General features: G+C 41.9%; 1 protein-coding gene across 1 annotated transcript in view; it reads left to right on the top strand.

Annotated features, from left to right (window-relative positions):
• The window catches only part of LOC124612707 (DNA polymerase epsilon catalytic subunit 1), a 313,866-nt gene that overhangs the window by 133,816 nt on the left and 166,787 nt on the right, over positions 1–13,263 (top strand). Inside the window, exon 21 of the mRNA XM_047141058.1 lies at positions 5,413–5,645. Within this exon, the coding sequence (XP_046997014.1) occupies positions 5,413–5,645 (233 nt within the window). The remainder of the gene's footprint in view (positions 1–5,412; positions 5,646–13,263) is intronic.

Below are 13,263 nucleotides of genomic sequence, written 5' to 3' on the forward strand. Positions count from 1 at the left end.
GCGTGCCACAGAGGTGAGTTATGTATCAGTTGGGTACTGGGTTATGAAGCAAAATAGTTGCTAGTGAGCAGCCTCCCAGGCAGCTGCTACAACTTAATTGTAAGGCCTACCCAAGCAAGCTGCACTCTGTTTGTGTGGACACTTATTGCCCAAATGACTCACAATTCTTAAAATCCAACAAACACCAGTGGGTCAGGTAGACCACCAGTTGACACTAAGGCCCAATCATCTAACAGAGCTATAAAATGTAGAACTAAACTTGTAAAATCAATTAAATGGCTTAAGAGTGGCGCACTGCTGATTGAAGTGACCACTGCCTATCAAAGTGACCAGCGAAAATTTCCACAGTTCTCTATTGTGGAGAGGAAATAAACTTTCTTCTCTTAATTCAAGCAAAGGTGCCAAGAAATTGTAGAAGGAATAGTTCGGTGAACGATTTACGGATAGAAACATTATGATACAGATCTACTAAGCTTCGAAAAAATACTGTTTGTATTATAATTCTTGTCTTACTGAGTTTGCCAAAGTATATTAGAGCTGACTTCCTGTGCCTGAATGTGTGACCATATATATATACAAAACCTCCTGAGATGTTTTAAGTGCCAGTGCGGAAGGCCACACAGTACTTCCATGCAATGGGCAGGCAACATGTGGCAGATACAGCAAGGCAAGCCACATAGCAGGAGTGATATGCTCACATCCAGAATTCTGCCTTGGGTACAAGTAAGAAACCATCAGACACACTCCACACTTAGGCTTATGTTGACTGATGAGGCATTGATTTTTTGGAAGATGATCGTGCAGATGACTCTAGCAATAACATGTACTATACTGTAGAAGAAATTTCGGAGAGTACAAGCCAAGAATGTCTGCATTCTATGTAGGCATGACAACCAACAAGCCGTCTGTCCGCATGAATGGCCACAGACAAACTGTGGCCAAAAAGCAAATGGACCACCCTGTTGCTGAACATGCTGCCAAACATGATATCCCTCATCTCAATGACTGCTTCACAGCCTATGCCATAAGGTTCCTTCCCACCAACACCAGCTTTTCTGAATTGCACAGGTGGGAACTTTTTGTAATTTTGCCTGGTAAGAACTGATAGTCTAACAAAGAATTTTACTTTATCCCACTACTGCAGAATAATACTGCAGCAATAAAACATAAACAACAAAATAAAAATTAAGCTGCAAAGGAAATGCGCCATTTACAACAACAAAACACAGTGCACACACAAGCGCGTACCTAAAGCAAAATGTGTCAAAGGCTTTAGGACAAAGACAGTAGCAAACTACTTCCAATGAGCGAGATGTCATAACGGTTCACATTAAGTTCGTTTTGAGCAGTTGCTAGTGGGCTCATGTGCATGCACTGTTGAGTTGCATATGAGCAGTACCTTCTGCTTCTGGCAACTTATGTGTGGCTGCAGCAGTAGCAAGAAGCAGTCATGCTACCCAGAAAAAATTTTCTGGCGCACCTAAGCTGCAAGATTTGCGCATGCTCAGAGCAGCCTGGGTTGTGGCGAGACGGGTAGTTGACCCTTGTTTACGCTTAGTGATTTGCTGCTTTGTCTTCATTTACAATTCACACATCAAATGAAAACAAAACAGGTTTATGTGGCCAGGATGTTGTCCACTATGTCACTTATGAATGCATTTCACAGTCTTCAGGTCAGCTACATAGATTTTTTGTTTCCTGGAGGAGTGTGGAGTGTTGCTTAGCAATAAGGAACAGGAGTACAGCTGTGCAAAGCTTAGAAATCTGACCAACAGTAGATAACGTTACAGCCTTTTGGGTTGCAAGGCCAAAGACCTGATTGGCTATTAAGGAGTTCAACAATAGGTTGTAGTGAATATTAGCAGACCAAATCATTTGCTGCATCAGCTAAACGCAAATATGGTAAGGCATCAGGAGGATTTCTGGAGGGGGAAAAAACCAGTTGGTCACTTTATTGTGTTGTCGCTGTGGTCTTCAGTGCGGAGATTGCTTTGATGCATCTCTCCACACTAGTTTATCCTGTGGAAGCATCTTCATCTCTGCAACTTACACCTATTTGAACCTGCCTTCTGCATTCAAGCTTTGATCTCCTGCTACTGCCTTACTCCCTTCACCACTAAACTGACAATTCCTTGATAATGTAACGATGAAAGGGTGTCTCCAAACCACACCTACAACATTAGCCTGACTAAGGCAGTGCATTTCATCAATGCTACTGCCAAAGTGTGCTTGGATCCAACACCATGTACACTTCAGGTACAAAAATGCTGAGCATGCCATTAGGTACTTTAAAGTTGGAAATCCATTGGGATTATCTCCTACATACAACATCATTAGAACAGTGTCCAAGGAGTTCACAAGTCCTGCTGCCGCAGTGCTCTAAAATGCTCCAGGGATGTCCAAGTCAGACAGTTGGGATTTCTTTTCCAGCAACGAGGAAGAATATAACTGCCCCTTCTCCATGTGGTGAATGGAGTCCACTTTGGCAGTGCCTCTGGACACTACCTCTTGTAACAACCAAAGACACAATAGCATGATGCTGCAGCTTAATAGTCCAGCAAAGAAAAGCCTCAATAGTTAATTTAATCAAAGCTGGCATACAGAATAATATTATGATTTCCGGAGGAGGGCAACTTAGTTTCCCTCCTTACATTAGAGAAAGAGCTGAAACATTGCTTACCTTAATTGTCTTTTTCATTTCATGTCCAGTAGATGACCTGCTACCAGAATGAGATTTACACTGCAGCGGAGCGTGCGCTGATATTAAACTTCCTGGTAGATTAAAACTGTGTGCCTGACCGAGACTCGAACTCGGGGCCTTTGCCATTCATGGGCAAGTGCTCTACCAACTGAGCTACCCGAGCACGACTCATGCCCCGTCCTCAAAGCTTTACTTCTGCCAGTATCCCATCTCCTACCTTCCAAACTTTACAGAAGCTCTCCTGCAAACCTTGTGGAACTAGCACTCCTGAAAGAAAGGATATTGCGGAGACATGGCGTAGCCACAGCCTGGGGGATGTTTCCAGAATGAGATTTTCACTCTGCAGCGGAGTGTGTACTGATATGAAACTTCCTGGCAGATTAAAACTGTGTGCCAGACCGCGAATCGAACTCGGGACCTTTGCCATTGTCCAAGATACCTATAGAAAGACTCTTGTATGAGGGTTTTGAGTGGATTTTTAGGTGTGCAGTACTACCCCTATTGGTCGTTAAAGCCCACCAAGAAATTTCTAGAAATTAAGTTATACATTAACAACTTTTTGTAGTAAAAGTATATTTTTTTCCACAGAGAAATTAGCGCTACAAGAGTGTATCCAGGATTTTATAAAGATTGGTTTCCTAAAATTTGAAATATTATGGAACAGCATTTTTGAGTTATATTGTTTTCTTAATTATAAAATTTAGGAAAAAAAGAAGGTATGTTCTTTGGTTAGTGTAGGAGGACTTTCAAATGAGGAAGTTCAAACTCAAAACAAACCATTATATCATGTACTGATTTCTAAGTTCATGTGATTTTCATGAGTCCCTCTTTTAGATTTCAAAAATATTAAATGTTGTTCTATCCAATCTAAGTTCCTAGCAATTCCTATTAATTTCAGTTCGTTAATTTCAGTTTTATTGTCTGCAGTGCTATGCTATATCACCATAACAACAGCAATACAACTTCAAATTTGTTAGTGATGTTAAGAAATCCATTTGATTTCATGTCTTGCCATTTATGACCAGAAGTTGCACATACATAATTTTTATGTGACTAAAGAGGACTACTACTCAGTGTCAGTTAATAGCCCCATATTTCTTACTGCTTTCCATAGACACATGAAGTTGCACTGAGCATTGGGTGGATTTCAGTTGAAAACATGAGATTTTGACTGGCTGCAAATTAATATTTCTGGGGAGCACCAGGTAGTGGTGGTAACATACATTGGACACTGAACATCAGGAGTATTTCATACATACACACAGCAGGTCCCAACATGAAGTGCAGCGTCCAGGGATGCGGGGTGATTCACCCTACTTTATTGGCAGGCAGAAGCAACCACTGCAGGCTACTTCTGTAAAGTATACTAACAACAAATTCTGACTAGTGCCAGCCATGCATATTGAGAAGTTATTTTACTTTATTTTTGCTACCAGTTTCAACAATTCGACATGCCATCTTCAGACCCCATGTGCACCTCTCTAAAGGGAAAAGACAGATTGCTATTGACTATATAGCAGAGATGTTGAGTCACAGACAGGCACAACAAAAAGACTGCTAAACATTTTAGCTTTCGACCAGAAGGTCTTCTTCCAAAATAGACAGTGTACACACACACATTCGTGCAAATGCGGCCCACACACCCATGACTTCTGTCACTGACTACCAGGGCCAGGGATTGGTTGCGGCAGCCAGAGACAGTGGTCATGTGTGTGTCAGCTGTGTGTGTGTTTTGTCTATTTTGGAAAAAATACCTTCTGGCTGAAAGCTAATGTGTTTAGCAATCTTTGCGATGTGCATGTCTGCAACTATCTCTGCTATGTGATGAATAGCATTCTATTGTTTTCATAATATTGTCCTTATTTCATCCTGGGTTTTGGGTTGTTCAATTCCTTTCTTATAGTAGCAGCAGGTTTCACTGAGAAGGTATCTTTTGCAAGTACATTTCACCAGTTAATTCAAAATAGAATCTTTGTCTTTGTTTGTGTAACAAGACAGACATGAAACTTCTGCAAGGCTTTTTGCTAAGTTATGAGAAACAGTCCTCTTTGTTTTAGTTCCAGCTCCCTGTTATATGAAGTATATGTGAAAAATACCAGTTTATCAGTTTCAAGCATTTGTGTGATGTAAAAAATTTAACAAATTCTAAAATTAACTTAAAACCAAACTGGTATAATTTCTACGTGACAGTTGCTTCTACTCCATACTCCATAGAATAATTTCATAATTGATTGGGTAATAATATAGTGTGTGTGTGTGAGGGAGAGAGAGAGAACATGCTTAAGTATCAATTGCGGAGGAAAAAGTGGCTGCAAAAAATCTTGTAAATGGTAAGCATGTTGCCACTGTGCACTATAATTGGAAGACTGGCTCCTTCCACTTCACAGCAAGAGATTGTGCGGAACATGCAACCAAGTGACTGATTCATTGATTGTATAACTACATTGGAATTTTCTTCCACAATGTTGATACTACCCATCTTTGTAATGTTTTGTCATAATTTTAGACCTGCAATTAAAATAAATAAATAATATGTTGATGTACACTTTAACTGAATGCTATTTATGTGTGACAGGCACTTGGTTGTCTGATGCTGCATACACAAAAACAACTCATTTTATTCTCTATTTTATCTGTTTGGTCAACTCTTATAAGAAATTTAATGTAAATGTTAATTATTAGCTTAATGTCAGTTTTTATTTAATTTCTAGATTTCTGAAATGAACCAGCCTGGAGCATTCAAGGCATGGGCCCTGGTGGGTAGTGAGCTGCATCAAATACGCCTCATAGTGCCACGCATTTTCTATGTAAATCAGCGAACACCTCGGGAAGAACCAGACTCAGTGCTGTGGCGCAAATGCAATCGTATTTTGCCTCGATCAAGACCAGTTTTCAATCTCTATGAGTACACAGTCCCTGATGAACTTTTCCAGCAACATAATCAGTAAGGCTTGTTATTTATTTATTTATTATTGTTTCTCTTACTGCCTGCTGGCCTTGAGGAACCTTAGGAAGAGAACATCTGTGCAGCTTTTAGAAACATAGCTCATGAAAACAGTACAGATATTTTGCACTGATTTTAGAGTGTTGCTTTTGAAATTATTCATGATATACTGTACCTTATACCAATGCATGAAAACTTACAGAGGAGTTGTAAATTATTTGATTGAATGAAACTACTTTTAGGAAGTGAATGCATGACTGATAATTGGGACAATGCTTAAGTGTAACAGTTACCATTGGACTGCCCCAAAGTGTCGTTTCATGAATGTATATTCACTTCTAAGTAAACGGATGTACTAAGAGGTCATCTTGAGAAGATTATCTATTGAACATGTACAGCCAGACTATTTGTAACTTATAAACGTAAGGCTTCCACCGCCATTGTCACAGTAAGTGTGGTTTTTTTTTTTGACAGCATAGTCAATATGTAAAAGTATCGACATTTCAGTCACTGTTCCAAGTGACCTCCTTCAGGCTGTTTTTGTTTACTGGTGAATGAGAAAACTTTGTTTCTTAAATACCTGCAGACATGGCTGTTATTTGAGTCTGATAGGCTGTTAAGGACAAGGGGAGGGATGTTGGAAGTTCTTTATTGGTGCTTTTATTATTTCTTTTTATTGGTGCTTTTCATTGGTGGAAATCCAATGTTTTGATTGGTGTTTGCATTACTGCTGTGATTGTGGAAATCAGCAAGTGGGAAACCAAATGGCACATGTGACAAGTCATTGTTTTCCTGCTTTCTAGCACCGGCTGAGGTGTGCCAGTACTCTATGTACCGGGTGATCAAAAAGTCAATATAAATTTGAAAACTTAATAAACCATGGAATAATGTAGATAGAGAGGTAAAAATTGACACACATGCTTGGAATGACATAGGGTTTTATTAGAAGAAGAAGAAGAAAAATGAAGTTCACAATATGTCTGACAGATGGCGCTGGACAGCAAAACGTCAGTGACTGCGCATGACAATCATGTGTAAAAGGAGCTGTAATGAGAGAGAGAATCAGATGCACCAGCAGTCGTAGCCTGTTGACGTTACCTGAAAAGGCACTTTTAGTGAAGCTGTGTTATCAGAATGGGGAATGTGCTAGTTCAGCATTACGATCCTATAGCCATAGGAAGGGGATTCGAACGGGTAAAGCTCCGTTGACAAATGCAGCTGTGGCGAGAATGATTTCGAAGCTCGAAGCCACGGGTTGTTTAGACGATAGACCCCATAGTGGGCGACCGAGCACAAGGTGTAATGCTGCTGAGACAGTTCAGGAAGAAATGGAGACTGTAGCAGGTTCGTCTATGCATGGGGAAGTCAGTGCTCGTGCAGTCGCACCTCGCACCGGCATTCCATACACTACTGTTTGGTTGGCACTTAGGCGTACCCTCCGATGCTATCCGTACAAAATCCGTCGGCATCATGAACTGTTACCTGGCGATTTACAATAGTGAATCGGAGGGAATTTGTGGTGTGGGCATTTCAAAAGATGGTGGAAGATGATGATTGGTTGAGTAACGTTTTGTGTACCGACGAAGCTCATTTCATGCTCCGAGGGTCTGTCAAGGCCCATAACTGCAGAATTTGGGCTACTGGAAATCCTAGAACTGTCGTGGAAACTCCATTACACGACGAGAAAGTCTTGGTATGGGTTGGATTTACCACATCTACCGTTATCAGGCCTTTTTTGTACGAGGAAATGCGTGATTCTGGTTTTGTAACTGCTACCGTGACGGGTGAGAGGTACGTCGATGTGTTACAGAATCGTATCATCCCCAGCCTGGCTGATAAACACCTACTGGAACGTACGATGTTTATGCAGGATGGTGCTTCACCCCATATTGCTAGACGCGTGAAAGATTTCTTGCACTCGTCATTTGGTGATAATCGTGTGCTCAACCGCCACTTTCGTCATGCTTGGCCTCCCAGGTCCCCAGACCTCAGTCCGTGCGATTATTGGCTTTGGGGTTACCTGAAGTCGCAAGTGTATCGTGATTAACCGACATCTCTAGGGATGCTGAAAGACAACATCTGACGCCAATTCCTCACCATAACTCCGGACATGCTTTACAGTGCTGTTCGCAACATTATTCCTGAACTACAGCTATTGTTGAGGAATGATGGTGGACATATTGAGCATTTCCTGTAAAGAACATCATCTTTGCTTTGTCTTACTTTGTTATGCTAATTATTGCTATTCTGATCAGATGAAGTGCCATCTGTTAGACATTTTTTGAACTTTTGTATTTTTTTTGTTCTAATGAAACCCCGTCATTCCAAGCATGTGTGTCAATTTGTACCTCTCTATCTACATTATTCCGTGATTTGTTCGGTTTTCAGATTTATACTAACTTTTTGATCACCCGGTACTTGTAACCGCTGCAGTCTCTCGCTCACTTGTGTGTATTGCTTCACATGAGCTGTCGCCCCGTAACACTATTATTGCTGGCAGCCAAAACGTTGGAAGTCGGTACCCGTCTTCTCTGTTCATGTCAGCGGATCGCTCGGCTATTTCTAAGAGGCTGTTTCATTAGTACGGAGCTTCTCCTAAATCAATCTGTTGGCTGCGCCCATCCTTGTGTGATGTCTTGGTCAGATACATCTTCCATGTTCAGATAACCATGTGCTGATGGGTCGCCGCAGCTCACCTACATATACTAATCTACATTTGCACTTGATTTCGTAAACACCAGCAGCATGTGTGTGATTCATTCAATTGAAACCTGGTCATTACGTCTACCTTTGCCTTATACATAAGGTTTCACCACGTACCTACAGATATCATGACGCCATCTATTGGTAGAGAGATTGACACGTGCACACAATTTGATGTTGCATAGCGCCAATATGGTTTCACGCCAAAGTGAAAGTGGTCACACAAGTTATCGTCCACTACTGAACATGCAAATAAGTAAGCAGGAACAACGAGGAGTGATTCGATTTTTGGCGGTGAAGGGAGTTGGAGGCCGTGAAATGTATCAATGGATGAAGGCTGTGTACGATGAGTACAGTCTGATTCATTGAAGTGTTGTGGAATGGCACAAATGATTCCTTGAGGGACGCGAGTCACTGGAAGGCTCATCGTGTCATCACACCGGAAATGGTTGCGGAAGTGAATGCTTTATTCTTGGACAACCACAGAATCGCCATGGATGAGATCCATCAGTTATTGGGTATTAGTGCGGGCAATGCCCACACCATAATGCATCAACATTTGAACTTTCAAAAAATCTGTGCACAGTGGATTCCCCACCAACTGACCACTGAACAGCACAATACTCAAATGGCGCTATCTTTAACTCATGTGCAATATTATCATGAGGAGGAATACGGCTTTCTGTTGCATATTGTCACAGGTGACGAAACGTGGTGTCACAATTTTGCACTGGAAAGCAAGCGTCAGAGCAAGCAGTGGAAACATCAGTCTTCACCACCTGCAAAGAAATCAAAGGCTGTGCACACCAGTTCTAGTAAGGTCATGATGTCCTTTTTTGACCACAAGGGCCCACTGCTTGTCAAGTTCCTGTAACGGGGAACCGCCTTCAATGCCCAACATCATCAAACCACTTTACAGAACCTGACGAGCCATCAAGTCGAAACACCAAGGCATGTTGTCCAATGGTGGTATCCTTCTTCTTCTTCTTCTTCTTCTTCTTCTTCTTCTGTGGCACTATAGTCCAGGATGAACCTTGGCCTTCCCAATAAGCTACCACCATCCATGACGGTCACATGCTACCCTCCAGTTTCTGCATTCGAGCTTCCATAGGTCTTCTTCCACTCCAGCCATCCATCTTGCTCGAGGTCAACCTCACCCTCTCTGTCCCTCTGGATTACCACAGAGAATCTTCTTTATCACCTCAGACTTCTCCATTCTTGCCATGTGACCTGCCCATCTTATCATTCCTGATCATATGATTTTTGTTACAGGAGCATCAGTATATATAGTGTACAATTCTGCATTGTACCTTTTCCTCCTTTGTTCTCTGTCATACACAGGGTCAATTATTCTCCTCAAAACTTTCCTCTCAAATCCGTCGATAGCCTTATATCGGTTTCCTTCAAGGGCCATGTTTCCTAAGCATAAGTTAGAACTGGTCTAACAAGGCTTTTATAAATAGTGAATTTTGTTGGGCGGCTGAGGAGTCTTGACCGGAATAAATTACTCAAGGTAAAATATGCCTTATTTGCTGATATCAGCCTAACCTTAATTTCAGTTGAGATATCATTAAAGCAAGTGACTGTGGGACCAAGATACTTGAAGCTATCAACTCTTTCAAGTGTATATCCATTCACATTGAAAGTTGACAGGATGTTGGGTTGATATGCTTTCCCACAGGCCATGTGGCTGGCCTTCATTAGTCAGAAGACCCACCTTCCTACTTGCTTGACTTAAGGATGTAAAAGCTTCTTTAAGTGCTGATACTGTTTGTGCTATGATGTCTATGTCATCTGCATATGCTAAAATCTGCACTGACTTGTAGAAAATGGTGCCCCTGGTCTGTAGGTCTGCTTCCCTAACCATCTTCTTGAGCGCTACATTAAATAACAAGCATGCTAATGCATCTCCTTGATGTAGCCCATGTTTTATTTACAGGGAGTCTCAATAATTTCCTCGAACTTGAATGCAGCATCTTACGTCAGACATCATCATTTTAACCATTCTCAGGAGCTTTCCGTGTATCCCCACCTCCTGTAAGGCAGGAAACAACTGGTTTCTATTGATGCTGTCATATGCAGCCTTAAAGTCAATAAAGAGGTGATGTATTCCAATTCTATATTCAACAGTTTTTTTCTAAAATTTGGTGTAGGTTGAAAATCTGGTCTATTGTTGACCTTCCTCATCGAAATCCGCTTTGGTATATTCCAGTTTCTTTATCCACCTGTGGGAGTAGCCGATCAAAAATAATATTAGATGACACGTTGTACCCCAGTTTCAGGAGGGTGATCCCATGGTGGCTTCTACACTCCTTTTGATTGCCCTTTTTATGTTTGGGACACAATGTTCCTTCATTCCATTCAGCTGGTATCCTTTCCTGTTCCCATATGAGAGTGATAAGTTCAAACAGAGACTGCTCTAATGTTGCTCCTCCACATTTTAACAGCTCTGTAGGAATGCTGTCAGTGCCAGGGGCCTTATTATTCTTCAGTTTCCTTAAAGGTTTTTTAATGTCCTTTAACCCTAGGCCATCCAGTGGCTGTTCATCATCCAATCTTTGCTCACAGTCATTAGAGATATCCTCTGCATGCTCTGTCTCTTGACTGAGTGGGTCATTAAAGTATCTTTGCCATCTTTCCAGTCTGTTTTCTCTCTCTTATTATGTTTCCTTCTTCATCTCTAATCAAGCTGGTTATTGGAGCAAATTGTCTTCTAGCATTGTTTACTTTTTCGAAGAAATTCCTTGTTTCATTCTTCTTTTCGGGCAATTCCATGCATTGTATTTCAGCCTTAGTCCATTTCCTTTACTTTCGGTGCTGTGTCATCTTTTCAGTCCTCCTTTTCTCTTGGTAATTCTCCAACAAGCTTCTTGTGCAGTTCGCCTGTGATGTCTTTTGGTATGCAGTGTTCTTTTCTTCAGTCACTCTCTTACACTCTTCATCAAACCATGTGGGCCGTATTGATTTTCTCTACATTCCTCGTGTTTCCTTAGTTGAAATGTCTATAGCTCTTTTTATAGTCGGCTATTTTTGTTCTATATCATTACTGTCTCACATTGTTCCTTGTTATTATTCTAGGGCCTGAGAAACTTTCTGACAGTACAATTCACAAGTTTCTGTTAATTGCAGTGCTGCAATATTGTACCATTCTTTCCTAGTATGTCTTTCTTTCTGAGCGTTTGATATCCTTGCTCTTATGTTGGCCATTACAAGAAAATGGTCTGAATCCACATTAGGGCCACGAAAGGTTCAAACATTCAACAAGTTAGATTTATGCCTCTGGCCTATCAGTACATGATCAGTTTGATTAATGGTTCCACCATCAGGTGACTTCCATGTGCCCTTGTGTATCTCCTTATGGGGAAACCTGGTAGATCCCACTATCATATTCCAGAAGGCTGTGAAGAGAATCAATCGTATTCCATTATTGTTAATGGATCCGTGTTTATTATGGACTCCAATTATGGGCTGAAACATGTCTCCTCTTCCAAGTTGTTCATTAAAATCACCCAGCACGATCTTGATGTCATTCCTTTGACACTTACCGTAAGCTTTTTCAAGGGCATCATAGAAATCATCTTTTAGGTTTCCAGTAGATTCTTCTGTAGGCGCATGTCCATTAGTTATACTAAATTAAAGAATCTTCCTTTAATTATAATTACTGATAGCTTTGGGTTAATGGATGTAAAATTCATCACCAAATGTTGCAGGCCTGGCTCACCGTCTCGGGAGGGAACCCTTTCCCCATTACCTCGTCTGTACTAGGACAGATCGGGATACATTCACTGCCAGAAAACCATTGTTTTTCATGGAAAATATCGAGGTCAAGTTTGGTGAAGTGGAGTCTCTTAGTGAGATGCGATTGGGCTCACTGTTGATCAAAGCTTCTTCTACCACCCAATCTGCAGCTCTTCAGGCCTGTGATCCTCTTGGTAATGTCCCGGTGTCTATCACTCCCAAACATCTCTGAATATGGTCCAGGGAGTAATTTTTCATAGGGTCCTCATCCTGCAAATTGATGAGGATGTCCAGGCTAATCTGGAGCGGCGTGACGTTCATTTTGTTCGATGTGTGCAGAAGGGTCGCAAAGACATCGCACCGATACTGGCATCTTCATTCTGGCTTTCAAGAGGGATACCCTCCCAGAGAAGGTCAAGGTTATGTGCAAGAAATGTGATGTGAAGCCATACGTCCCTTGACTTATGTGGTGCTTTCGGTGCATGTGTTTTGGACATATGTCTTCCCGCTGTACAGTGGACCCTTTGTGCGGCGACTGTGGCCACTAATGCCACGAGGGAAGCCCCTGTGTTCCGCCACCTGTGTGTGTCAATTGTGCTGATCTGCTGGTGATCAGGCTCCCTCCCGGGACCCCTTTCCCAGGCGTCTCTCAGGCCAGAAGACTCTTACCGCCACTCGGCCATGAGGCTCACCATCTGTGCACCCCAAGGTTGCCCACACTCTTTGGATCCCAGATCTTGCAGAAGCCTGTACTTCCCCTGTACCCTGCCCTCTTCCACCTCAGGAAGAGAAGAAGAAGAAACATAAATCCCAAGACAAGGTGCCCCCAGTGCCCCGGGAGGTGTTACCTTCCTCCTTGCAACCTGAGTCTGACATCTTATTTGTAGATATCACCCCATCCTTGTCAATGACAGCTACTGACTGAGTGACCTGACCTGCTCCTCAGCTTCTTTGTATCTACCTTGGACTCTTGCCACACGATCATCCAGTGGAATTACAACGAATACTATCGTCTCCAACCAGAAATGCAATGTCTTGTCTCCTCCTAGTAAGCATTCTGTCTCGTTCTTCAAGAAACACATTTCCGTCATGACCACTCTCCCAACTTTTCGTGGTTATTGGGCATTCTGTCGGAAGCATGCTGGCCCCGAGGTAGCATCTGATGGGTTCTGCACTT

Source organism: Schistocerca americana, chromosome 4 (assembly GCF_021461395.2).
Source record: "Schistocerca americana isolate TAMUIC-IGC-003095 chromosome 4, iqSchAmer2.1, whole genome shotgun sequence".
Classification (NCBI taxonomy): domain Eukaryota; kingdom Metazoa; phylum Arthropoda; class Insecta; order Orthoptera; family Acrididae; genus Schistocerca; species Schistocerca americana.